Below are 26,613 nucleotides of genomic sequence, written 5' to 3' on the forward strand. Positions count from 1 at the left end.
CTGAACCGTGGGCGACTCTAAGCGCTACTCGGGTTAGTCCCCAACTCAACCAGTGGGTCTGCTATGTAGTTACCAGACAACAACTCAGTGGACGAGGATCTGAGTAGATCGATCAAGATGCTCTGTAATACGATGTATGAATGCAATAACTAGTTAACTAAGAGTAGACATGACAGGCTTACCCTAACACTCTATCCTTGCAGACAATTCTGTTTCAGACCTACAGATAACTAGTTATACAGAGTAGTGTCAGTTGTCTCGTCGCTAACAGATACGTAGTGTGACGATCGGAAGCCAAGAGGTGGCTCGCTGGATCGGTCAGGGTTAGTTAGCTTGGGAAAGACAGTCAAAGACTCAGCCGGAGTCTGACCGACTGTGCGCCATTAGCGGTCTGCGCTAGTCTCGTTTTGCCACAGATTCTCGTAGCGATTATGGCATTGGATGTTTGAACGACATGTAGTTAACTAGTTAGTCAATCGACATGCACGGCATGGGCTGTAACTTCTCGGTTCTTGACGGACTTCAATAACAGTACTTGCAAACTACATAGTATGTACATCTATTGATATTCATTATCCATGTATGCTGCGGGATTCGGAAAATTGCCCTCTCCTGTGACATATTATTATATATATAACTATAGCTCAAAGCCAATCGGATTCTTCGTGATCACAGCGTTGGAAGAAGAAAATACGAAGCAAAACATGGACAGGTCTCCGCTTTACGGTCGATTGGAGTAGTCGGTTATCTCGTACCGGTTGCATTTCTTGTGTCTTGTCTACTAGAACGCAAGGAGTCTAAATATTGGACCGAGCTCGGCATCGATCGTGGAATGTTTTCCCTTGCAGTTTGACAGTGGCGTATACCCTTGATTTGCCGCGTGGCGTCACGGAGTAGGGCTGCTCGATATGATTAGGGTTGCTTCCATTGATAAGGTATCAATATATTGAGGGACATGGGAGCGCAACGGATATTTGCTCTGGAAACTGACTTATCTCATTCGTAAATTATCTATCATCACAAGTACAAACTGGAACAAAAGAGCATATTGTCGGAAACCACAAACAAGGTCAATTATAATAACATATATCATCTCAGCTTCGTAAATCATCATAACCTCCATAACGCATACATCATTAGTGCGGCCGTAAATTGATCATCACAGGAAAGTAGATAGCAATATAAAACAAGGAGCTTGGAAAAATCAAAATCACAGAACAATAGAACAATAGAACAATAGAACAATAGAACAATAGAAGTAAATTACCACACCCTGTTCGCTGAACGCTCGTGAGATCGCCCATTCGAGAAGATGTTTTGCAACAGGTGTTCCACTGAGTCTGCAAGAGGAACATCGCCCTCTTCTGGCAGTTTACGGCCTTGCGCATCGAATCTATCAGGTAGATCGATTGTCGCTTCAGAATCAGAAGAATCCCTTGGTGCAGAACGAGTAGGAGAAACAGGATTGGGCTTTGATGTTTGATGGCGGTGATTGTGATGGGAATGAATATCATTATTAGGTGTAGGGGCATATGAGTTAGACGAGTGTGAGTTTCGCAATGGAGGAGGAGGGTGGCGATAGTGGTGGTGGTGATGATGGCTTCGATCATTGCCATCGATTGTTGAATCGCTATCATCCGTCTCGTATCCTCCCCCGGAGGCAGATTCATGGGCACGTGATTTCTCTTTCTCGGCTTTGGCGTTGCCATCCAGGTCGAAAGAAACAGCTTTTGAATGCGATGACGTTTCTGGTTCACTAACGGATCGTCGTCTTGAGTTTCCATGAGGGCCATCACGAGACAAATCTGTTCTAGAAGGCTGTGCAGACAGACCCCTTACACCTGTAAAAATGTATTAGCTACAATTAAATTTGCTCAAACATGCAGATATGACTTATCAAAACCCACCATCTGCCGTGTGATGAGAGTCAAGAAAAGGGGCACTCACATTCTCATCAGCTCTACGTGGTTGTGGGGCGTAAGGTTCATTGCCGGGGGGCGCCCCAGGTGGATGCGGATATTCGTGCATCGGTGGAACAGCTCCAGGAGCGGGGGGAGGAGGATATTCACCAGGATGATACGACGTAGGTGGAAGGTTGGGTGTTGATCCTGGTGGTGGAGGAAAGCTATTTGTGTACGGATAATAGTTTTCTGTTGGAGGTCCTGGAGCTCCAGGTGATGGTGTTGGCATGTAAGGAGCTGGATCGTATGGCTCTTCGTAAGAGTCGTTGTCATGATCATGTCCTGCAGACAGTCAGCTACTACCCATTCTAGCATGTTCAAAACTTCCAAACTTACGTCGGCTTTCCCGTTCACGACTGTGACGGCTCTTATCCTTTTTGTTGCCGGAGATCTTGGAGGCTGCATAACCCAGACCGGCTGCTGCAAGACCAGCTTCTGCCAAGTCACGGATACGGCTGCTGCTTCTCTCTTTCTTCTCTCGTCGACGATGTCGGCGACGGTGACTACGGTCAGAACCTGAGCTAGAAGTGCTGTACCCACGGTCACGACCGTCTCTGTTACCAACAGCAGGAACAACAGCTTCATTGTAGTAGCCTTGCTGGCTGTTTGGGCGGCCGTAGTAATCTGCCGCAGGAATGTTGCCGTATACCGGGTCGTGGCCGTATTCAATTAGACCGACTGATTCTTTTGCGGGGTCTGGTAGAGTAGAGTCTTGACCTCGACTTCCAGAACGCGCACGGGAGCTGCGTCTTTCCCCCTTTGCGCTCTGATCCTGCTTTGCTTTGTAGTTCTCATAGATACCGGCCGCTGCTGCGGTTCCCAATCCGGCAGCAACGATAGGAAGACCTTGTCTTAGACGACTCTTGGATCTGGAACGCGAGTGACTGCGAGCCCTCTCAATAAGACCTGCAGCAGCAGCACCCGCAAGACCTGCCGCTGCCATGTGTTTGTTTCGACTCTTTGACCTACTAGCGGCATCACCGCCGCGGGATTGCGATCTTCGGCGGTGACGTGAACGACTTCGCCTGTCATCTTGGGTCCTGTTTCGAGCTAAAGCGACAGCACCTGCAAGAGCAGCAGCGCCAAGACCAATGCCTGCGAGAGTCTTGGCTCTTGAATGAGATGAAGAGCGGCTGCGGCTGCGACGGTGACGGTGATGATGCCGGCGCTCATCATCATCTACAGATGAGGAGCGTCTGTGGCTCTTGCCCCGATAATGTTCCACAGCATTGGCAGCAATCGCACCCAAAGCAGCGGCGCCAACATCCTTGCCAACGCGGCCCACGACTCCTGAGACTTCGCGGCCTTGGCTCTTGCTACGGTGTCGTAGAAGTTCAGCAGCCCCTACCGCGAGAAGTGCGCCTTCAGCCAGGTGGCGTTTATGATGGTGAGGCTCGTCGTCGTATTCGCGAGTCTCTTTGCGAATGTAGACCATGCTATCGTCACTACTGTAGTCGCGATCACGATGTCTTCGAGTGCTGACTTGAGAAACTGAGTCATGAGGGCTGATCTCCCGTCTTATGCGATCTCTATCGTCGTCGTATTCACGGACACGCCTTTGATAATAGTATTCAACATCCCGAGGGTCTCTCTCGACATCGGAACGGTGAACAACCTGATAATCAGGCTCATATATCGAACGTGCTATTCTTGATGTTAGCCAAAAGTTCATCATCATATCACGAAATGTGAGGCGCATGTTAAACGTATGATGCCAAACTTGCAGGGGTTGGTTATATCACTTACGCTCATGCTCGCGATACTCGCGGCGGACCTCATAATCGGTCTCATAAGGCTCGGTTCTACGTCGAATCACCAACTCACGGTCACCGGTACCAGAATCGTCACGACGGAAAAAATCTCGTTCACGATCACGACTATCGTCTGAGGGGATGACGTAACGCTTGACCGTATAAGAGCTACGATGCTCAGAAGGCCGCGAGTATTCATCCCATTCACGATCTCGTTCTCTGTATGTGTATGACATCCTGAGTTACAAGTTGGAGATGTCAGATAAAAGATGTCCAGATGGGCAAATGAAGCAACGAGGGGAAACTGCAGAAGCTTCTCCTGAAGCTGAAACAATCAGCGCAGACTCAGGCTGAGTGCCTATTGGTTGTATGTGTTGTGGGTTTGATATGGGGGAATCTGTTGAGTCTTTCTCTCTTTCTAGTAAAAGAGAAGTTGAGGATTTTAAAGCTCAACCAGAGACCGAAAAAGAATCAGGCGGAAAATTAGGGTATGATGTTGACGGAAAGACAGGGAGGGGAGGGGAAGAAAAAGCAAGCCTTATCAAGGCCGCCGGTCAGTGGCCACAGAGACACACGCTAGAATAGTCTAAGTAGAATGTCCCGCGTTGCAGGAGAGGAGTGGGCCAGATGATGGTGGGGTCAACGGCACGCCAGATGATGACGATGGCTGAGCCGTGAGTCAGAATGATCAGTAAGCCGAAAATTTGTGGGATGGATGAAGCTGTTTGATGATGATGATGATGGGTGGCAGAAGATGAAGAGGGTGGACGGAGGGAAAGAGAGGTTGGCTCAAGTGATGAGTGACACCGAGCAAGGAAAGCACGTGAGGTCACAGGACGACGGCTGTGGTCACTCTTTCCGATAATGACGTCGAGGGAATATAGAGACAGTCAGCCGCACTGGAAAGGTTTTGCTGTCAAACTTGGCTTCGGCCACTCGGTCTCCAGTATGAACAACAGCGGGGCAACACTTCTTTCTTAAATGTTAAATCCGGTTAACCTACGGAGTAGTATCTTTATTGACTATCGAAACTTTTTCTAGAAGGAATTGAAACGTAGCCTTATTTGTGTGATGCGAGGATTATGCCTTGCTAGTCTGCGGCTCAGCCACGCAATCAACATATCTAGTGGCCCGGCAAGCAACAAGACATGCCGTGATTCGTGAAACTCCTCTTCTTCTTGCAGATTGGCCATCGTGTGCCCGCTTGTCTCTCAGTGACTGGCCAGTCTTTCTCACTGGGACTCGGTTCACACACCGACTTGATAGGCATAGAAACCTAGAGTTACTGCAGATAATCGGGCACAAAGGACGGTGACGGCCAGTCCTCCGCGTAAGTTGAATGTTTGCCCAAACCGGTAGACCTTAGTCTTACAGCCACTTTACTTGCATTGGCAACCTTTCAAAGTGAGGGATTTGAGCCGCAGTTACAACAATATCTTGTTTTATCTTCATAAACAATGTCAGGTTTGGTTCTGATAACAATTCCATATCTGAGCCATGGGCCCAACACGTGGTTCCCGCCCACATTCCAGGGAACGTGAAAAAAAATTCCCCACGTCTTCTGGCAGGCAAGTAGCCAAGGGTACGTATAGGACTGAGAACACTTTGGGGCTGTGGTGATTCTGCGAGAATTTCGCTCTGTTCGCTCCGATGTGGGTGACAAAGTCGGATTTTGGCAGCAAGTCTTGTCAAGCTTGCCTTGTCGCATAAATTGGATTTCGGCGGCGTGGAGACTGACGTTAATAGTAAAAGATGCATCCTGCGAATAAGGCCTTTGAAACATAAGATATTGAAGAAATCTACTGTCGTTGTTTAGATGGTGTGGTTGACCTAAACCGTCCGGTTAAAAAAAAAATGTCTACGGCTCAGTGAGCTACTTGCTTATCAAGTATTGGAATTTTATTGTTGTCTATGTGACAATTCCCTGCTTCCTCTTTCCTTCCTGCCTTGATCTTTTTTTGCAAGGCCAGTGAACAAAGAAGAAATTACAATCATTTTTGATTCATTCGTTGCCATAACGTTGATTGCATGACGAGGACAACATATTTGTAGTCATAGCCCCCTATTCTTTATTTTGATTCTTCTCCAGAGCGGAAAGGCGTGACAAAGGAAAAAGAATAAATAAAATTGACTTTGAATCGGAAAAAGACCCAAACACCAAGTAAAACCCACTCCCTGCTTCGTGCACATTCGTTTTCAATTGCGCGTTTAGAAAACGAGGGCAGCACCCTTGGTCTTCTTGTCACCACTGTAGAAGAAATACAATTAGCATATGGTTCTCCGAATATCGCATATCAGGTGAGTTCCGGATAATACATACCCCAACTCGAAGTGCTTGCATCGCTTCAAAGCCAACTGGGCCTTGGTCTTGCACTGGGTGCACTCCAATCGGAGCACGACCTTCTTGGTGGTCTTGGCCTTCTTGTGGAAGACGGGCTTGGTCTGACCACCATAACCGCTCTGTTTCCGGTCGTAACGACGCTTACCCTGGGCGAAAAGGGAAGCCTATACAATAGTCAGTATTCTGGTCGATTCCGACGAGGATCGTTCGCCGGTCGATCGCGGAGATTGTCTAACCTTTCCGGCCTTGTACTGGGTGACCTTGTGCTGGGTGTGCTTCTTGCACTCCTTGCCCTTGCAGTATGTGCGGCGAGTCTTAGGAACGTTGACCTGCGGGGAAACCGATCAGCATATGTTGTGGCATAAATTGTGTGCAATTATAGCTCGTCCAGATTCCGTCTCTTATTAAACAGGCCACAGATATAGATGAGATGATTCCACGTCGTTTCCATGTGCGATTATTTTTTATCGTCAACTCGATTGTAAACGGGAAAATTGGCCGTGGTCGACTGGTAATGGAATGCTTGTCGTTTGTGCGAACGATCTTTGACTGATTCTGCGTGGTGCGTATTCACTCAAACCACCGCCTTTTCACTCAAGAAAAATCTCCATAAACTGAATATCTCAAGACGCAATCAATAGTATTTAGTCCGATCGCTTTGCAATTTTCAAAAGAAAAGTAACATCTCGAGGCGCTGGCATTCGTTCATTTCTCTGCTCGTTCTCGGGTCGGCGTATCGCAGGTTTATCGTGTGGTCATTTCATCCAAATCATGTGGCCCGTTTCCATTTATTTTTTCTCCAAAATAGGACACGCTAAATATCATCACAAAAGAGCATGGATTCTTACCATTTTGGCGGTATTGACCGGAGCGCAGCTTCGTGATGGTCGGGGTTGATGTTGTCGAGTGGTGTCGTTCAATCGAAGGATAACAGAAATTGGCTTAATTGTGTGCCTTTCCGGGGGCTAATGCCCTACCCGAAGAGAGACTAGCCCTAATCAGGCGAGAGGCCAAGACTTTTCACGTGATACTTTTCTAGCTACATACGGTTAGATTATGTACGCGTAAGCTAGACCTAATTTAGAATCCAGTCTTGGCACTTGTTTACCGTTCCCCAACTTTCATTCAGTTTGCAAGTAATTTCGGTACTGCTGTTCAATTGTTGATTGGCCTCTCAAGTGAGTTTTGTCTTCTTCTTCTTCTTCTTCTTAGATTCTACAAACAGAGCATGTGGCGTATACAACAACACCCACACTCAGCAGTACAATGTCCATACAGATGGGAAATGATCAGAGTTAGAAGATCAATGTTTACAGGGTGGATTCATTGAGCATGCTGGTAGAACGAAGGACCAGGAAATGATCTAGATTGGTTAGAAAGAAAATAGTCCATCTCAGGCTTGGTTCATTGTGGGGTTTTGAACCTACCAAGATATCAGTTTGAATGTGAGAAACTTGACGATTGGATTAATTCCGGCGACGTAGACTTTGAGGGCCACAAAGAAGCTCAAGATGTACCACAGTACCGGTAAATCTGTGGAAATATAGTCGCATAACAACAGGAACTGTCAGGAAGAAAGTCGCCAAGGCTATACCTTGTATGACATTAAGCCATGGGTTAAGCTTATTACCCTCAATCTTCTGGGCCGGTTGCCGCTAATCTTGGCTTCGACATGACCATCGTCAGCTTTGCACTTTCATGCATCGCTCTAAAAATATTGCTAAATCTTCTTTTCCTTTCTCAAAAACCTTTCTTTTCTGGTGGTTATAGTGGACTTAGACTTAAAGACTTCCTTCCAGACCTGAAGAGGTATAGCGGGTGCGGAAAGATGTCAAAGTGTATCTTTCTCAGCATCTTCAGCTTGGGCACAGCATCCTCGGCCGATTTAGCTGCCTCGGACTTGATTTCATATCCGAGAACATCACGGATCTACTATCTGGGATATGACGGTATAACATCAATGTCGGATTACACATCGGATCTGGTCCGAGTATCAACAGAACGGGGTAGAGGCGCAACTGCTTGACAACATTGAAGGCGGGTAGAGATGCCCAACATAGGCCGACCAAGTCGTGACTGCAATTCATGCCGGAAAAGACGCATCAAGGTGCGAAAACCTGAAATCTATGTTCCGCAAACTCGACATATTTGATGTTGATTCATATTAGTGCGATCTTAAATATCCAGAGTGCGGCCAATGCTTGCGAAAAAGATGGTCTTGTTCGGGCTACCGGAAGGACAGCGATGTGCTCTTTCGAACAGAGACCCTAATCTCATTTCCAGACAATCAAAGTAAAGACCGCCGCAAAAAACAGATACAGCAAATACAACAACGAGAGAATGGTGTCTCCTTCAAAAAGCAAGAAGATTTCGATTCCTCCGCAAAAGGACTCTCGCCTTATCGAAAGCAAATTATGATACACGATCAGTTATCCGAGAACTGGGATAACCACTTCATACCTCTGGCTTTGGCCGGATTGAGGATATCTGCTGATATGCCGTTGACTATGCTCAATGCTATTTCGAATATAATTTCACAGAATGATCATGAATCTCCCCTTTACAAGGCCTTGAATGCTGTGGGATATACCTTTCTAGCAAGGACCAATCCCTCAAAGAACACTTTGGCTCAGCGCATAAAAGCATATCGGAATGCTCTTACAGCAGTAAATTCTACTCTTCGCGACTCCCAGAAGTGCAGAACAAACACTACTCTGCTCACTGTATGGGTGCTTGGACTTTATGAGGTGAGATCCTCCACTCAAATGAGCAATTTCTCTTAGCTAAAAGAGCGCAGTTTCTCGCCGACCCAACGAATGCAGGATGGCACATCCACAGCCAAGGTCTGATCAACTTATTTCGATTGCGTGGTTCTGAGAATTATGCAACGGAGGATGGAAGATACCTGTACCTGCTCTTTTTCAACAGCTTTGTTAGTCCGATTGCCTTCGCCTTATCATTACTATTGTTCAAATTACTGATCCCACTCTCTAGCAAATACAAGCCATCAGAACTGGCGAGGAAAGCTACATCACCGAGTCTATCACACTGATTCATGAGATCGCTGATCATTGTAATTCGTCCGAATATTTGCCCCTTCGAACTTGTATCTTCACATACCATTGTGCGCTTCAGTGCAGTCGAATCCGGAAACTACTCAATGAAGCCACTGATGCCAAGTTGCTTTCTAGCTCAGAATCTATCTTGCAAGATATGGATAACATTGAGAAAGCAACTTATCCTCTCAGTCATAAGAGTTTCATTACCGAAAATAAAGTTGAAGCTCCAGTGCGCATTGCACACGATGACGACAGCCCCGGAAAAGATACAAACCATCCGATGGAGGTTGATTCCTTGTATCGCGGTTCAATCATGTACAGGGTCAACTGGCGGATACGAGTATCATTCTTTGTTTTAGAATTCTTGCAACGAGTGTCTACATCCCCGGTATGTACGTCAGAACAACGAACACTGTGCTTGGAGTACAGGCTTCGCTGTATGGAGGAGGTCAGAATATTGGCAGAAAGAGCGTCATTTTATCTTGGAACACCGGACCATAAAACGCAATCTTTCTCGGAGCTTGTCCTTTATATTCGGACTGTTTTGTTACACAGAACAGGACCTACCGATGGCCTTCAGGATTTCGTTATTGAGGAACCATGATATAGATAGTTCTAAGTCGGATTTGACGGACACTTTAGAATGACTGTGCCAGATCCCTTTAAACGACCGCTTTTGTCTGGAAGTTGATTCGGAAACCAAGCGATAAAGCAAATTATTCCACTACCACATCTTCATCCAGACAAAGCTTTGTAGTCTTCCAGTGCCCACGGACAAATCTTTAGCATTAAGTGTGGTCTTCCGGAGAAAACCCCAAGTTCATGATTCTAATCTCAGGGCCACTACTGAACTCCTGCAGCGCAACAATCTCTATGCCTCGGAGACCATGGGTAGATATGGCAAAAATATCCGGCTCCTATCGGATGATATCAAGGAGATACACAATGTCTATACCCGAAAAATACAGAAGCACATCAATCTTCTTCGCATAAGATCCCATAGCCACACTGCCGAGAATCAGTCAGTTAAAGCCGAAATTGCCGGTCTAAAGGCCGCGCTCGATAAATACGCAAAGCAGAATGAGTCATTAAAAGGCAAAATTCGCGCCCAGCAGTCCGAAATGCAGGTGTGGAAGGACCATGCCTGGGGTTTACTACTACAGTATGCTCGTCTATTGAGGAAGGTCTATTCGTTGGACGACAAAGTTGGGCGTCTTAGTGAGGAAGTTAGAAAACGCGATGTATCAAACAAATGAATGATTTTATACAAAACTGCAACAGGCACATGAGGACGTTTAACTGCTTGAAATTGATGATTGTGACTTGATATGTGAGTCCACCTCAATTGGTTTTACAAATAACCCATGTCCGGATTCGGCATATGCGTTTGAGTCCAGTCTCACAAATCAACTATTTAACATAAATCAGGTTGCTACTTCAAGCCTCCTTTTTCCATATGTACTTCCTACCGCGGAATTAATCGAACTAAACGAGGCATTTCGATTTTGTCTATGTATAACTCAACAGATCTCGAACACAACTATATATAAGTTCTAACTTGAATCTTTTGTATGTACGTAATCTCAAACTCCTTGCAATCAGTGCCCCTTCCCAAGCACAACAGTCTCTCCACCACCATACCACAACGTTCCCTTCCGAAAATCAAGACCTTTCTCTTGACCTATCGTCCATTCTCCTCCCTCCGGAACTCCCGCTTCCGTCGGCCAATACTTCTTCTGCAGCTGCTCGTTGATCTCCTCAATCTTCTCAATGACCTTCTTCACCTTTTCACGATCAAACGAGCCGTCTGAAACAAAACCGTTCTGATTTATAAATCGTCCTATAGTAAGATGCGCCGATGGAACAGCATATCTCGAACCAGGTTTGACTCCCGCGGCAACAACCTTGTCATATACATCTCTCCGCAGATGATGGTATGTGAATTTATCATCATCCACAGATTTACCTTCTCCTTCTCCAGCAGCGGGCACAAAACTTAGTGCTATGGCAGCTGCATCATAGCTGATCATAGGCTTGACGAGTCGAGGTCGGTATTGCAGAGTTATGTTTGCGATTTTCTCTGCTGCACCGTCTTGCACTAAGGTTGAGACTATTTTGTTGACTTCCGGCTCAGTGACAGAGAAGATTATTTCTAGGACTGTGATGTGCAGGTTTTGAAGAGGCATGAGCCACAGATCTATCCTCCGACTTAGTTTACTTTAATGTTAATGCCATAGACTGACTGTAAACTTACCAGGAGCAACGCTGCGCAACCCCTCTTGAATTTCCCCAATCATATCGCGGATATGTTGCGGAGGCCGACCCCAAAACACGATACAGTTCCTCTCATCCTTGAACGCCGGATCCTTATTTGGACCATCTAGCTTTGCGAGAATGGGATCAATCAGCCATTCAGAAAAGGATGGATCTAGGATCTTGGATTTTTGCAACCCAGTCCTGGTGGTGCGATGGGTTGTGTAGCGGGCTTGTATTTCTACCTACCTCATCTTGTCAATTGATGTCTCTAGATGGCTCTATAAACTGAATGTCAAGAATGAATTGAAGTGAGTCACATACTGGATCATCATTCGCGGACTCGATCAAAGGTTGATAGGGATTATCACTCTCCGATACGGGGGTCGCTGTCCCTGAAAGATCTTCGAACACGATTGCCGCCATGCTATTTGTGGTTGTAATCAGTCTTTGACCTTGATATCAAATCTATGTGCAATATATACAGGAAGAAATCACCAAGATGTCGTAAATACGTATTGGAGAAATAGGGGGAAATAGTCCGAGTCAACGCGGAGATAAATCGGACCTATCAATGGATGACCCCACTTTCAGATCTGTCCCTCACTGTCACTCACTAGTTAACTATTTTGATACATTCATATCCAACACCACATCGCTAGACTCTCGTATCTCTGCTCTTACCTTCTTCTTTGCCTCAAATACAAATCGAATATATCTTCAAGATGTTGATCAAGTAAGTCTCCCCTCTTCTGCTTCATCTCTCTGCGCGCTATCGTTCGTGACCTCACTGCGGGGAATGTTATATTCTTCGTCATTGATGCGACGCAGGCACCAACGCCACCTACAGCACCAACTGACATCTACAAAACAGAGTCCGAACCCTTACCGGCAAGGAGATTGAGCTCGATATCGAGTCAGACTACAAAGTACGCCGTTACCATCACGTCAACAACCCCCCGAAACCGCCACCGCGCTAATGATGATCATACAGGTGTCGAGAATAAAAGAGCGCGTCGAAGAGAAAGAGGGTATTCCGCCTGTGCAGCAGCGTCTGATTTTTGGCGGGAAGCAAATGTACGTTCTTTAATTTTGTCGTTCATGAAGAGAGACGGCAGAGGGGGATCTTGAGGCTGATTATCATCGTGTAGGGCCGACGACAAGACTGCCGCCGAATATAATCTCGAAGGAGGCGCGACGCTGCATTTGGTTCTGGCTTTGCGTGGTGGACAATAAAGCATCATTTTCGGGGAGGACATCCTCACATATCACCGCTCATACCCCTTTGCCCTGAAGCATGGCATACGCTATTCCAATGTTGGGAGGGATACATGGAGATGGCACGAATAGCGATGTGTGACTGGGCGATGGCGTTCTTTTCTTTTCTTCTTGCATTTGATTCGCTTTATTTATTCATGATGCGGATCAATCCGGCTTGTACTAGACACTTATGATATGTTATGACCGATACTCTTTTCGAACGAAAGCGGATTCAAGTTCCTATTTTTCTTTCGAGGAGATGACTATGACTATAAACAACACGAACATGATATATGCAGTTCCAAGTAGACGTATACCAAAAGATATCAATCTAGCACCCCGTGCAAAGTCCATGATTCCAAAAGACTCCAATCTATGACAAGATGTATGAAGCAAACGCTAACTTCTTATGCAAAGTAGTGAAAATGATTGTACATAGCAACATGAAACATGACCAAATCTTGCTCAACGCTCAAATCCGATGCGTGAATAAATGCTTGAGAAATGCTCAGATCAGGTTCTCCGCTTCTTTGGCATGAATATATTCGGCTGACTCGCGGCAGGCCGCTTCCTAACAAGAGGCTTCGCAGCAGGTGACATTGGTGACTGGCGAACAGGCGGGTTTCCAGCTGACTCGGCACGACCTGATAATCCGTCGAGACTTCTTTTCCGAGGCACGATAGGACGGCTGCCTGGAGCTGGTTCGGTTTTCGTCCCACTATTCGCTGATGTAGATGAAACTGGTCGCTTTATTATAGGTCGCCGAGGAGCAGACACTGTTGGTGCAGATGGCTTTTGAGCATGTCCGCCGCTACCGCTGGTAGCAGCCTTGGACGCCGGTCTTGACGCAGCCGCCGTAGGTGTAGTTGGTGTTTGTTTATGCTCATCAACCAACCACTGCGGCACACGACTAATCCTCGACGCACCACTATGCAACTGATGCGTCGGCACAGCCAGCACCTTATTCCTCTTACTACTAAAAATACTATTCTTCTTCGGCTCCGATCTTGTATTGCCGCTGGCATGAAACCTCCGCTTTGGCTTGGGTAAATGACTCGCATCCTGCACCAGAACAGCTGCATTGCTGGCTTTGTCGGAATAGAATTTGTCGACTGCTTCTTTAAGTTGGAGAGCGCCTTCTTCGACTTCGCGTTGCACTTGGTCCAGTAGGTCGCGGTAAATGTCGTACCAGCAGTCGGATTCGGAGGGGATGTCGTATTGTTCCCATTGGGGGATGTCGCGTTTGATAAACTCTAGCCAGAGTTCGCGGTCGTCTTGCATTATGTGCGGCGAGTTTTTTTCGAGTTCTCGCTGTTCACCAGTTTAGTTAGCTCAAGCCTCGATCAGTCTTTTAGAAGCCATAGAAAACTGACCAACTGCTTTGGGCTCTCGACTTTGATCAGAAACGGCCTCGCCAGCGAGTACGGGATATTCCCGATATCCGTCAGACCTAACAACATCAGCTCGACATCCACTGAAACAAGTATAATAAGTGGAAGGGACGTACTTCGAACATTCTGCACAGCAACCCTTGTGCTCATCGCAAGGAGTGACCGCGCCGGCATACTGACAAAAGGATCAAGGGATCATGGAATATTCAGCTTCTTTGATAAGGATAAGGATCAATTAACACGACGCTTTCGGAGGATGTATCAAGGTGGTATAATGTGTATAAACAGGCAACGCGATGGTGATGATCGAAACATGAAAACAGGTATGTTTAAATCTCGTTGGATAGAAGAAAGTCTTTTCGAGGGCACTTTGCAATAGACAAAGAAGATTATTCGAGACGGCGAGGCTTCATCACCTTGATCGTCATGCTGGCAGGCTGGGGGGCGGTGGATCGTGGCAGATAAGATCATGTGTCGATACGATAGGTTTATCTTATCTTCGGAGTGTTTGTACTGTTTGTTCGATGCTGTACAACTGCAACAGCAACAACAACAATTTTTACAGTCTACCATTTACACAATTCAATAAATATATATCTAACGGGATGTCTATCATTCACTTATAATGGAGAGCTTCTAATCATTGAACTCAGGTGCTGGATTGAAATGGAATTCGCTGGTCTCACCAAACTCAGCCAACACCGGTTCATTCATCCATTTTATCATCGTACTTTGCAAACACGTCGCTCTCAGCCTGTGAAAACTCACGCATGATAGTCTCACATCTCGCTTCAGATCGTGGTGTAATAGTTAACTTGAATGGATGAGCCGCCATAACAAGTCCGGCACTGTCGTACCCCGTCACAATATCCGAGTCAGGCTCAGCGACCTCGCCCGTAACAGGATCAATGAACTTCTCAAAATTGAATGCCCAAAGCAGCTTTGCCATAGCGACAAACATGTTTCGATCTGCGAGATGAAGGCCGGGACAGATGCGACGGCCGACTCCGTAGCCGTAGTGGTCACGGTTTGCGTAGTCGGATGAATTGGCGTATTGCGCGGCGAGTAAGGTTTTGTCTTGGTAGCGCTCGGGGTTGAAGGTGTCTGGATCGGGGAAGACGGCTTCGTCGTGGTGGATGCCCCAAACGTTGAGGATCAGAGTTGTGCCTTTGGGTAGGAGTTTGCCGTCGATCCAGTAATCTATCCCACTCAGCATGAACAAAACTAATATCCTGAGGACATGGGGTGAATACCTTCATCAAGATAATGTGGAACCCCCGCAGGAGTAGCAGGTCGCCATCTCATACATTCCTTGACAATAGCCATTACATACGGAAGATCCTTGTAATCAGCCCAGGTCGGTGTCCGATCCTCGCCTACGACGGCATCAATCTGTTTCTGAGCTCTGCGCTGAAACTCGGGCCATTTGACCATGGCCTGCATAAAGCACAATATCATGGTAGCAGTCGTATCCGAGCCAGCTTCTGTAATCGCACCTGTCAGAAACCCGAGTCGATGAGTACCGAGCCCCAACTTCTCATCATCAAGCAACTGGTCAATGAACGTGTTGCGAGCTCCAAGTCTCTTTCTGCGGTTTTTGATATGATCAATGCCAGCAGTATAGGTGGCTAGCATGATGCGTTTGACGTGTTTGGCTCGTGAGACCCAGTTTCCAAGCAGACATTCAGGGATGTATTTAAGGAATGGGAAGACGTCAACTGGAGGTGTGGCTCCGAGCTGGATGATCTCTTCAAAGTGCTCGATGGTGTCAAAAACGCGATACATGTGAGGTGCATCGACGGTGGATGCTCGCACACCATACACTGTTGAATCAGCATTATCTCCTACGCAAAACAATTCAAGACCAGACTTACTGATACTAGTCATGATACTATTCCCAAACCGCCTTGGATGATCCATATAATGTTCAGAATCAAGCACAAAATCCCTAAGCATCTGAGCAGACTCTGCATGTACAATCTCCATGTAATCATTCTCAACAACCTTCTCGGTAAAGTGTTTATGATAAATTCTTCGATTTGTGCGCCATTTCATGCCATAGGGCACAATAAGAGGATGATCGTGTCCTCCAATGAGTTCATTAGCCACGTACATCGGGGGTCTGTTGCTGGAGATAGAGCTTTTCTTGTCAAAGATTTCGCGAGCAATCTTTCTGTCAGTGATGAAGGCTAGAGTTCTTGGCCCAACTTTGAGGGTAAATAGTCCACCGTAGATCTTAGAGAGTTCAGTGAATCTATACTCATTGTTACTCTTTATTTCAAGTTTCTGAATTGTTCAGTCGGCAGGCTCACTTAAGAAATGGCTGTGCTTTAGGAATCAGATGAATGTTCCCAATTATTGGAAGGGTTGGTGGTCCTTTATTATCTAGTTAGTCATTTCACGCCAAATGAACTTGCTCTTATTAAGGATTCACAACCAGGAGGTAGGCGTGAGTCTCTCTTGCCAATAGACAACAAGAGATACAGAAGCACAACAATAACACTTGCAATGACGAGACTATTAATATCAGCCATTGCAAGGATGATTTTCTAGAATGAGTGTAACTGTCGTCAAATCATGAGCATAAGCACTAAAGATTAGATCAATCTTAGAACTGAAATGAGTTGAGGTGAATTGGGACTGTTGATATCAGTCGCGGGGAAGGTCAGGACTAGAAAAAGAAAATGTATGCAGGGCGTAACCCGAAGTCCACGCCTAGTTTGACAGCTCTGTAGCCTCCCTCCAATCACTCTCATCAGAATGGATACCTCAGATATTGAAGCTAGCCGCTAGCGCATACATTTGACGGTGTTTATTATCTTTGTATACTCACAAGAATGGCCAAGGCGGTTTAGGGCTTGGAGCACATCCCACCAAATAAGTCTGTTTACGAAATAACCACCGATACCTACGATCAATCTTGACTCAGTGCAATCTTTCTTCAAAAAAATATATTCCCAGGAATGCCGAAGTAAGTCACCCATCAACCGAAAAAGAGCTAGGCAAGGAAGCGTACATGAACAATCCAACACGAAGAAACGCCACGAAAAGATAATTGTCCCTATTTTCGCAATCAAACTATGCAATATGAACACAATCGAATTAGACGAAAAAAAAAATGGCAATAAAAACTCCCAGTCCAGTCCAGTCCTTGATATCCATTCCTATCGCTGTCGCTTTTTCCCTGATTATTTCGTTATTCGTAAGTTGAGGTTCCGTGTGGTATATAGACACGCCATCTCGTGAACGGAACGGTCTTTTGTTGATTATGTAGAGGGTGAGATGTTGTAATACTGTATCATCTCGTGTGAATATGGGTGGTTGTATTATGTATTTGGTGGAGGTATGGTGACGTCTAGTCCGCTTCCCCATGGAGGTAGTTCACGACCATGCGAAGTTGTGCTGGCCTGATAATCAGTGTCTCCAAACCCAGCGGCTGCCGCCACGGCATTGGCTGTAGTGTCAGTTGCGACTCCGTCCATTGTTGACAAACGGCCATTAGTAGCACTTGATGGTTGAGGAGCGCCTGGGGGAGCAGAAGCGGTGATGTTGTGCGCTGCAGGGAGGTAGTTATTGCCCGTCACATTGCCTTGATTCGGGAAGAAACTCTGATTCAAGGCACCGCATGACGTGCATGTAAATTCGATTTTGAAATTTGTAAGCACTAATTGAGCGGCAACTGGATGGCCTGTGTGGGTTGGTTGTTGATGTTGCGGAGGAGGAGGTTGTGGTCGAGTCTGTGGGTGAGACTGAGGATGAGGGTGGCGAAGTGATGGCGAATTTTGCGTTTTGGGCGGACTAGGAGGAACAGGTAGTTGGATAGGTTGGACGTATGAAGCTTGTCCACTTGGCTGAAGAGGCGCAATTTGCGAGGCATGATGAGACATTGTTGAGACTGAGAGAGACCGGGTATCAGAAGGCCCGGGTTGAGCGTGATGTGGCATTGCTAGAGATGGGTTGGTCTGTTGCACGCGAACCATTGCGGCAGATGTCGTCTCTGTAGGAGATTCGTCTTGATCAATGCTATCATCTTCCATTAACGTCGTAGAAAGACCATTTTCAGGCCAGCGGTCGTCTGCCAAAGGATCAAACGATATATCGTTATTGACTCGAACTGACGACGACTGGTCATGTGTAATATCGTGGTCCTCATGATCAGGCATCTGTGCATGGCCCCCTCTCGACTGTCGAGGTTGTAGCTTAGTCAAAGCGCGCTGTGCTTGTCGCATTGAAATATCATAACCATGATACCGTTTGACAGCATCCACCACATCCTGCCCTTTAATCTTGCTCTTCATGTCAAACAACTTCGGAATCTCATTCAACAAGAACCGTACATGCGACGCCTCTGACCGAGCCGGCGTTGAACCAGGTGACGCCAGATTCCGTCGACAGCTATGCGTATCCTGTAGACTCGTAATATAGGTTGCATTCTTATTTGCACGACACACAACGCGAAAGTAGCAATTGACCGATGACCGACAACCCAAAACGACACTCTTCTTGTTACTACGCACAACTCGAAGATCCCAATGCTGCCGGACGGAAATGTTGCGTATGGCCGATTTAAATTCTTCGAGTGAACTGAACCGTTGGCCCACCAAGAGCCCCGAGACTACCTCCGCCATGATTAATGTTGATCGATCGATTTGACTCAATCATAGAGTTGGAATTGAAATTGACAGTTCCAAAGGCATAGCAGCCTGCAGCCATTGATGAATAGTGACGGAAAATCGAGGGTGATTTGATGCGATTCACTGGTTACCTCCTCATCGGCGATAAGGCTGGGGAACGGGGGAGCTTCCTTCAACCAGCGAAACGAAACGTCGGCACGCGATCGGCAATGAGCGGTGATGGTCGAAGACAAGTCAATGCCGCGACAGGAAAATGAATAAAATAACAGCAGCGAACAATGGGGAGCAGCCCCCGGGAGAACTCCAGTCGCGTCACGGAGTATACAACAGGGAAGAATAAAGAGAGAAGGACAAGCTTGGTGGGGCGCGAGCTCCAAGGAAGCAACAAACTAAGGAAGATCCGCAACGCTAACACGGAATTCCAACCTCATCGGATCTTCACCTACATTTACAACAACCATTTGATCGCAAGAAGTGATAGATACTATGTCATCTTATAATTTATTGAACCAAGAGGAAGAAGGTGAATTTGATATGTCGTGTGTGCTAGTCTAATCTTCATATACTAACAACACCAGATGCCCTCCACAAATCGCGCCTCCTCAACGTCGAGGAAAAACCATTCAAACGCATCACAAAACGACTTCTAGCTAGCGACTCTTTCATAACTTCTCCTCTCTCCCTTCCACCGACACCACCCCCAGAATCAGGCGATGCAGAAGACGAGACCACCGCCGCAGAAGCCCATCAACAGAGGAAAATCGAAGAATGGCGCCAGTTCAAAGAAGCAGTGACCCTAGATTTTGCCGCTTTCGAGAGTAGCATCGCACGCATCCAATTCCTACTCACAAACAACGAAAAAGAGCGCGAGCGATACGCAGCCGAAAAACTCCGTATCCAGTCCACCGCGCAGGATGTGCGAGACAACACCATTGAGCTCCGCGTACAACTCGAAGCTGCCCAAAACACACTCAACTTGCGCAAGACATATGATAATCTCACGGAAAAGATTACGAGTAACCGCCTCCTCCGACCGCGCGAAGATCAAAGATCAAATCTGGAGAAACTACAAGCCGAGATCTTGGAACTAGAGAAAGAGAGCAAAGAGTATGCAAAGACGTGGTCCGAGCGGAGGGAACAATTTGGTCGTATTGTGGAAGAAGGTATGCAATTACGTCGCTTGATTCGTGACGAGAAAGAGGAAGTTGAGCGGAGGGAGGGGATGCTGGAAGGTGATGAAGAAGGAGGAGATGAGGATGAGTCGTCGACAAAGGGGCGCGTTAGTGGAGTTAATTCTCCGCGGCCAGAGTCGGAGGATTCTGCTCCTCCTGCTTCAAACCTAAAGTTGCAAACGGACAGATTACAGGCAGAGACGGCGGGTGCAGCGTCGCCGTTGAGACAGTCGATTTCGATGTCTGAGGAGAAGGGTGAGGATGTGGATATGACGGACGAGGGAGAAGTGGACGAGTTGGAAGAGGGGGAAGCAGATGAAAGGGAAGAAACCATGGACACTACCTGAAATATCCTCGACATGATATTATGTTTTGTTGTATATTAGCCAGGGTTGGTATCAAGATGGACGGCATGGTATTAGCATAGGCGTTTGGTTGACAAGGCAAATCTGCAAGTGGAATTTCATGCATTTCTATCAGACTTCCACATATTTAAGCAATCTCTCTCATAGCAGTCTTGGCTGATGAAATCGCCTCTTTGGCAGCAGTGAGTTGCTCGACGTTGCTATTATCTCCTTTGTTTCCTTCTTCAACCTGTTGCACTTTATCAGCACTCTAAACCCAGGATTGGTGGCTGGAAAACACTCACGATCAAATGCTCAAGCTTCGCAACAGAATCCGAAATCTTCTCTTTCAACATTGGAAATACTGCCTTGGTCTCGTCGACAGCTTGGCGCTGTACAAATATTCAAATCAGGAACTGTAACAATATATAAACATGATAGCAGGATACGAACCTCTTGTTTTATCAAAAAGGCATGGTTCCCTTCATCGTTATCGCCTGGGCCCTCTGACTCAAGCTTCTGGAGGCGTTTTGTCTGTTGCTCGAGCTCGCGGTGGTAGGATGCCTCTTCCTTGACGAGTCTTTGCACTGCGGAGGTGGCGATTGCCAAGGGGGATGCTGGTGGCATGATGAAATGTAGGAATTAGGATCTAGAGCGAGTCAGTATATATGGTTTGAAAGAAAGTGGTGTTTAAAAGATATGTCAGTCGATGGATAGGGGTGATGGAGGGGTTGAAGGTGAAGTATAAAAACATGATGTCATATTGTTCAGATTGTTGACGAGAGCAGAACTCATGGATGATGAAGTAAAGAGGAACAACAGTGTCCAGGGGCATATAGATAATAAACAACAGACAACTCCCAGAAAGTCCCCGTTGTCCGTATACCCATCGATGTAGCTTGGCGGCTTATATCACATGCACTGTCCCGCACTTCGGAGAAGACTTGTCTGTGGAGGGACAACATGTGTTTCTCGACTAAACCAGATGTTGTACGCAAGAGGATATATCGTAAGGCTTACCTTGGATATTCTGAGGTCGAAAAGGTCAGAGTGTCAGATTCACTGTCGGTGTATTGATTAAATATCAAAAGACAAAAGGAGAATACTCCGTCGTCTTCGCATTTTGTGGTGGGAGATGGTGTTTGCACTGTTTGCTTCATCTCTCCCATTGTGTTTGTTGTTTCCCTCTTTCGTCAAACTACAGTACTTCTACGATGTTACGGTAAAAAATTTGGTGCAATTCTGAAGGATGCCATTTCTCAAAGTTTAGATCTACTATTAACCATCAAGGGGCAAGTGTACGTCTAATCAAGCCCCAACCTCAACAGACAGACAAATTCCGAACCCCTTCTGAGTGTCATACAGCCCAACGGCATTCTCGACTCGAAGACAAATCTCCTTCCACTCGACTAGTACGCGCACCGTACCTCTACTCAATGGCTTGTTATTGAGGGCATTGCTGGGAAGACCCTCATGGGTAGCCCGCCAGCCCAGTTTCTGATCGATAATAGTCGCTTCAGAAGGAGCCGTGGTCTCCCACAGCGACTTAGTTATTTCTGCTTTCTTTGGCTTGGATCTGAACCATCCACCTGACTTTTTCTCCTTTGCAGGAGTAGACGGCCCCTGCACTGTAGTTGGAGGCGGTAGTGGTGGTGGTGGTGGTGGTGACTCGAGCATGTCTTCCTCAACACGGTGTCCGCTCAGCTTCAGTCGCATACGCAGATTCGTCGCCAACTCTTCCATCACAGCGGGCTGTCTCCAGAACTCCACTGTATTCTCTTCCCCCTTGAGACGGATGAGTTTGACGACATCCATGGCTGAGAATCCTACCACTTCTGGCTCCTTTGGTGGTGAGTATGATGACAAGTAATCCGCTACATGCTGCCGCTGTAGCGAGTCCACGTTTGACGGGACGAGCAGGAAGATGGCCTTATAGATACCCGATGCACCTTGCACAGAAAGAAGGGGGTCGACGTAGATTGATAGGATGTTGCGAACGCGAGTTAGTCGGGTATCATCCAGTTGTTGGTGGAGGGTAGCTGGGGTCCAAGTAGTGGCAGTAGAGGATCCTGTACTCTCTTCATATGAGGGGACAGGATCCTCGGGTTGTGGGTTAAATGATGATTTTGACATGGTCAGTATTCCATCAGGACCCTAATTAAATGGAAGGTGGGAGAGTAGCTTTCTACCTTCTGCTATGAGGGCTTTTTTTTTTTGGCAGAAGAGTAGGCGATGTTTGCGTATGGGGTTAGTGATGGTAGTGTTTGTAACACAATGAAACTGATATCATCAAGTAGCACTAGGCCAAGAAATCACCGCATGATTTACCGGCAATTTCAGTCAAAGTCTCGCATGAAGAGGCATTTCTGCCGGAATGCCGAACAAGTCAGCCTTGAGCCATTTTATTAACTTATTGAACAGAAATAAGCGCGAGTCAGGGTGTTGTAGTTAGTGACTTTAACTCTCCCAGTAAGCCTCAACGTGATACCCGTAGGCCCCCGAAACTTGCGCCCGGCTCTAACTGCCTAAGGACTAACTTTCTCTTAGCCTTCGGTCATGTGTGCCATCCCAACTCTAACTCAGCACATAGCCACAACCACGATTGTCGCCCAATGCTGTCGATCGGAAGATAAAGAGGATTCGATTAACAGCCGCAGTGAACTTTAATGAAAAGACATGGATGAAGCCGACGCCCAATGAACCCTCGTCGTTGCCGAATACAGCCAGCACAGTCTCATTGTGGCTCTCGGCAGGAAGCACTGCCTTGCCGATTGACGAATAATGGTTGAACAACTCTTTTCTGCTATGCTGAGAGGATACGAGTACAAGCGGGGAAGGTTGTGTAACTAACTCCCCAGACCGAATTAGAGAATAGTGTGAGGCAGAAACAGGACTTAGCTCCAGACGATAGGGAATCCAAGAGTTCGAATATGCACGGAGTGTCCCGATCGCTGTGATTCGATAATTGATGACCATGTTGAACAAGTTTCAGCCTCATTCTGCCATGGTTGGAGGTGCCCCGGCAGACTGCCTCGTCTTGGCTCAGGGTTGGCGATGATCCATGAGAATATCCCTCCAGGCTATGTGCTGCGTTGGGATTTACGCGTCATGTATAAAATGACCTTGATGTCTCCTACATTGATACTGTTTTTTCCAACCAGCCATTCATCAGTGTAACATTGGTGGACGCAACAAAGCGCAACACTCCAGCATTAGCATCTTTCACTTATTCTACACTTTTCTCTCCAACCTCATAAACACAATCAGTCAAAATGCGGTACTATATTGCCAGCGCAAACGAGTATCTCGTCATTACCGGTGCCGGTATTGATGATTTACGTATCTGCAAAAAGGCACTGGTGTACCCATGGCAGAAGGTGCGTGTCTAGCCCGGCGTTGGAAGACAAACCCGCAGCTAACGTTTCGTTCAGATGTCCCGGATTTCGGTCATGCCCTTTGACTTCTCCCTGAACCTCCAGGCTATGACACTCGAGAAGCTTCAGTTCGCACTTCCAGCTGTGTTTACTATTGGTCCCGACAACGAGATGGACGCTTTGAAGAAATACGCTCTCTTACTCTCTGGAAATACGGATGGAACCGGCCAGCCAAAGAATGAAATCAATCAACCAGCTCGACGCAATCATGTGCAGGACATTGTCAAGGGTATCATCGAGGGTGAGACTCGTGTCATTGTGTCTAGTATGACCATGGAGGAAATTTTCAAGGAGCGTCAGATTTTCAAGACAAAGGGTATTTATTCCGAGCACTCGCCAATCTCAATTTTGTCTAACCATAGACATAGTCATCGAGAACGTCCAGAACGAACTGCAGCAGTTTGGCCTACGAATGTATGCTCTACCTACTTTCATTTGCTCAAATATTCCAAGCTAACGATTACAGCTACAATGCCAACGTCAAAGAACTTCAAGATACCCCAGGCAGCGAATACTTTGCCTTCCTCAGCCGCAAGGCCCACGAAGGCGCTCTCAACCAAGCCAAGATCGACGTCGCTGAAGCTCGCATGCGCGGTGAAATTGGCGAAGCCGAGAAGAAAGGTCGCACAAAGCAAGAAATCTCCAAAATCGATGCCGAGACCGCCGTGCTTGAAACCAAACGTAAAGCCGAAAAGGCCAAGGCCGATTCAGAATTGACGAGCCGGCAGATTGAATTGGAGCGGGATATTCGTATGGCCAAGATCGGCGCTCAGCGTCAGACTGAGATGCGAGATGCGGAGTTGCAGAAGAATGTTGAGTCGAAGCGTGCGGAGACGGAGCTTGAGCGTCTGCGTGCAACGGATGTTACCAAGAGCAAGATTGCGCGTGAGTCGGCGCAGGAGAAGGCCGATGCTACCTTTTATACGGAGCAGAAAGCTGCTGATGCCGCGTTTTACAAGCAGAAGATGGAATCTGATGCATCCTGTACGTCTCCCATCCCTTTGACCCGTTGCTACCAAGACTAACGTAACAATCATAGACTACCGCCAGAAGCGTGAAGCAGAAGGTATCCAAGAGACCGCCAAAGCCTACAAGGCCATGGTCGACACCCTCGGCGGCCCTCAAGGCTTCTTACAATTAAAGATGATCGAATCCGGCATGTACGAGCGTCTGGCCAAAGCCAACGCCGCCGCCGTCAACGGCATGCAGCCCAAGATCACTACTTGGAACACCGGCTCTGCAGCCGGCGAAGCAGATGCTACTGCATCTATTCGCAACATTATGCAGTCTCTGCCCCCATTGTTTAGCACTATCCATGAACAGACTGGCATCGCGCCTCCAACTTGGATTGCGCAGATGCCACAGGTTAGCACCAACGGTGCTGTTGTCGCTCCCAAGAAGGTCAATGGCAACTGAGACGATCTTTCCTTGTAGATTGTATTATTTTGCATCCTCGGTCCACTCGTTTATTTCCTTCTTTGCATGCATGATTGATACATTGTGCTCTATTAGCCTTGCTCAATACCATTTTCCATTTTTTCCCCCGAAACTTAACTCCAACCTAAAGCAGCACCGTAAATATCTTGTCCATCCAGCAAAAAGATAGAAATAAGAAAGAACAAAATAAAAACATACTTTTGCGTTTATCTAACCCTCACGCTAATGCTATGTGAGGTCGCAGGGTTGGCAGCATGGGTACCATCCAATACCTAGTAATCCCTAGGTATGGGCTGGCGCTAGTTAATTAGCACTAAAGAAATTCTAAACAGAGATAGCAAAAATATTTCTATTCTCCTTCCTACCATCATACGGCCTGTCTAAAGCTTCCTTTCCATTGTGACAGTCCACGGCTTAGGGCTTTGTTCTGGGAACTCCCGTCATTATCTGTTGGTTTAACTACGGTCCGTATCACGAAGCATAGACGGTAGTAAGGGCAATCCAACGACCCTACGGGGGTGAGCCTGCTTATAAGCACGAATTCGTATATATTATAATGACTATCCCCCAGAAACGTAGGGGGATGGGGTGTCTAACTAACTAACGTAATTCACAAGCGAACCGGCCACCCAAGCGACCCGGCCACCTCTCCCGAAAATAACTCTCTATATTGATTCTTCATATTTCAACGCGTCAAAATGCCACCAATTCGCAAAAAAGATCCTCTAAAATCCGCTCAGATAGAGGGAAAGATCGAATTAGCTATTTCCGACTTAAAAAATGAAAGAATTCGCAGTATTCGTGAAGCTGCTAGAATCTATACAATCCCTCGTACGACTCTTCAAGAACGCATGAAAGGTGTACAATATCGACAAATTACACGCGCCAACCACCATAAATTGACTCAATCTGAGGAGGATTCACTTGTTAAATGGATTCTTGATTTAGATCGACGTGGATTACCTCCCCGGCATTCTCTTGTACGAGAAATGGTCAATTATCTTCTTTTACAACATAGCAAACCACAAGTTGGAAAAAATTGGGTGACCAATCTGATTAAACGCCGTCCAGAGATTGATTCCAAATTTGCAAGGAAATATAACTACGAACGTGCCAAATGCGAAGATCCAAAGATAATTCAAGAACATTTTGATCGCGTACGAGCTGCTATATCTGAGTATGGGATCTTACCAGAAGATATCTACAATTTTGATGAGACTGGCTTTGCTATGGGACTCTGCGCAACTGCAAAGGTTATTACTGGAAGTGATCGATATGCTCGGCCAAAGCTTTTACAACCTGGAAATCGAGAATGGGTGACTGCAATTGAAGCAACAAATTCAACTGGTTGGGCTATTCCTTCATACATTATTTTCAAGGCAAAGAAAAATGTACGATTGGGCTGGTTTGATGATCTACCAAGTGATTGGAAGATCAATATTAGTGAAAATGGCTGGACTACAGATCAAATTGGATTAGAATGGCTTAAAACCCATTTTATTCCTTATATTAATGGCCGGTCAATGGGATCATACAGAATGTTGATTCTTGATGGCCATGGAAGCCATTTGACTGC

At 46.6% G+C, this 26,613-nt stretch overlaps 12 protein-coding genes across 12 annotated transcripts; 4 read left to right on the forward strand and 8 right to left on the reverse strand.

The window, feature by feature from the left end:
• Positions 1 to 1,263: 1,263 nt before the first annotated feature.
• EYB26_005692 (uncharacterized protein) lies at positions 1,264 to 3,948 on the reverse strand (the record flags this gene model as incomplete). The annotated part of the gene is made up of 4 exons (XM_054264975.1): positions 1,264 to 1,841; positions 1,908 to 2,243; positions 2,298 to 3,605; positions 3,708 to 3,948. The coding sequence occupies 4 exons, from the start codon at positions 3,946 to 3,948 to the stop codon at positions 1,264 to 1,266; spliced, it is 2,463 nt and encodes an 820-aa protein (XP_054120950.1).
• A 1,972-nt stretch (positions 3,949 to 5,920) lies between these two features.
• Positions 5,921 to 6,904, reverse strand: EYB26_005693 (uncharacterized protein; the record flags this gene model as incomplete). Its single annotated transcript, XM_054264976.1, has 4 exons — positions 5,921 to 5,960; positions 6,033 to 6,217; positions 6,290 to 6,382; positions 6,902 to 6,904. 4 exons carry the CDS (start codon positions 6,902 to 6,904, stop codon positions 5,921 to 5,923), a joined length of 321 nt encoding a protein of 106 aa, XP_054120951.1.
• Positions 6,905 to 8,100: 1,196 nt separating this feature from the next.
• Positions 8,101 to 10,368, forward strand: EYB26_005694 (uncharacterized protein; the record flags this gene model as incomplete). Its single annotated transcript, XM_054264977.1, has 5 exons — positions 8,101 to 8,160; positions 8,222 to 8,800; positions 8,851 to 8,985; positions 9,048 to 9,500; positions 9,973 to 10,368. The coding sequence occupies 5 exons, from the start codon at positions 8,101 to 8,103 to the stop codon at positions 10,366 to 10,368; spliced, it is 1,623 nt and encodes a 540-aa protein (XP_054120952.1).
• Positions 10,369 to 10,710: 342 nt separating this feature from the next.
• On the reverse strand, positions 10,711 to 11,791 carry EYB26_005695 (uncharacterized protein; the record flags this gene model as incomplete). Its single annotated transcript, XM_054264978.1, has 3 exons — positions 10,711 to 11,309; positions 11,367 to 11,610; positions 11,690 to 11,791. 3 exons carry the CDS (start codon positions 11,789 to 11,791, stop codon positions 10,711 to 10,713), a joined length of 945 nt encoding a protein of 314 aa, XP_054120953.1.
• Positions 11,792 to 12,090: 299 nt separating this feature from the next.
• EYB26_005696 (uncharacterized protein) lies at positions 12,091 to 12,601 on the forward strand (the record flags this gene model as incomplete). Its single annotated transcript, XM_054264979.1, has 4 exons — positions 12,091 to 12,101; positions 12,240 to 12,294; positions 12,360 to 12,442; positions 12,517 to 12,601. 4 exons carry the CDS (start codon positions 12,091 to 12,093, stop codon positions 12,599 to 12,601), a joined length of 234 nt encoding a protein of 77 aa, XP_054120954.1.
• Positions 12,602 to 13,138: 537 nt separating this feature from the next.
• EYB26_005697 (uncharacterized protein) lies at positions 13,139 to 14,190 on the reverse strand (the record flags this gene model as incomplete). The annotated part of the gene is made up of 3 exons (XM_054264980.1): positions 13,139 to 13,936; positions 13,999 to 14,075; positions 14,133 to 14,190. The coding sequence occupies 3 exons, from the start codon at positions 14,188 to 14,190 to the stop codon at positions 13,139 to 13,141; spliced, it is 933 nt and encodes a 310-aa protein (XP_054120955.1).
• Positions 14,191 to 14,722: 532 nt separating this feature from the next.
• EYB26_005698 (uncharacterized protein) lies at positions 14,723 to 16,550 on the reverse strand (the record flags this gene model as incomplete). Its single annotated transcript, XM_054264981.1, has 5 exons — positions 14,723 to 15,216; positions 15,270 to 15,839; positions 15,891 to 16,270; positions 16,329 to 16,392; positions 16,454 to 16,550. 5 exons carry the CDS (start codon positions 16,548 to 16,550, stop codon positions 14,723 to 14,725), a joined length of 1,605 nt encoding a protein of 534 aa, XP_054120956.1.
• Positions 16,551 to 17,342: 792 nt separating this feature from the next.
• EYB26_005699 (uncharacterized protein) lies at positions 17,343 to 18,644 on the reverse strand (the record flags this gene model as incomplete). Its single annotated transcript, XM_054264982.1, has 1 exon — positions 17,343 to 18,644. One exon carries the CDS (start codon positions 18,642 to 18,644, stop codon positions 17,343 to 17,345), a length of 1,302 nt encoding a protein of 433 aa, XP_054120957.1.
• Positions 18,645 to 19,136: 492 nt separating this feature from the next.
• EYB26_005700 (uncharacterized protein) lies at positions 19,137 to 20,169 on the forward strand (the record flags this gene model as incomplete). Its single annotated transcript, XM_054264983.1, has 2 exons — positions 19,137 to 19,173; positions 19,229 to 20,169. 2 exons carry the CDS (start codon positions 19,137 to 19,139, stop codon positions 20,167 to 20,169), a joined length of 978 nt encoding a protein of 325 aa, XP_054120958.1.
• Positions 20,170 to 20,314: 145 nt separating this feature from the next.
• On the reverse strand, positions 20,315 to 20,793 carry EYB26_005701 (uncharacterized protein; the record flags this gene model as incomplete). The annotated part of the gene is made up of 3 exons (XM_054264984.1): positions 20,315 to 20,416; positions 20,472 to 20,558; positions 20,620 to 20,793. The coding sequence occupies 3 exons, from the start codon at positions 20,791 to 20,793 to the stop codon at positions 20,315 to 20,317; spliced, it is 363 nt and encodes a 120-aa protein (XP_054120959.1).
• A 681-nt stretch (positions 20,794 to 21,474) lies between these two features.
• On the reverse strand, positions 21,475 to 22,299 carry EYB26_005702 (uncharacterized protein; the record flags this gene model as incomplete). Its single annotated transcript, XM_054264985.1, has 1 exon — positions 21,475 to 22,299. The coding sequence occupies one exon, from the start codon at positions 22,297 to 22,299 to the stop codon at positions 21,475 to 21,477; it is 825 nt and encodes a 274-aa protein (XP_054120960.1).
• A 1,139-nt stretch (positions 22,300 to 23,438) lies between these two features.
• On the forward strand, positions 23,439 to 25,016 carry EYB26_005703 (uncharacterized protein; the record flags this gene model as incomplete). The annotated part of the gene is made up of 5 exons (XM_054264986.1): positions 23,439 to 23,543; positions 23,598 to 23,916; positions 23,969 to 24,014; positions 24,067 to 24,584; positions 24,640 to 25,016. The coding sequence occupies 5 exons, from the start codon at positions 23,439 to 23,441 to the stop codon at positions 25,014 to 25,016; spliced, it is 1,365 nt and encodes a 454-aa protein (XP_054120961.1).
• Positions 25,017 to 26,613: the final 1,597 nt, after the last annotated feature.

This window comes from Talaromyces marneffei, chromosome 4, assembly GCF_009556855.1.
Source record: "Talaromyces marneffei chromosome 4, complete sequence".
Taxonomy (NCBI): Eukaryota; Fungi; Ascomycota; class Eurotiomycetes; order Eurotiales; family Trichocomaceae; genus Talaromyces; species Talaromyces marneffei.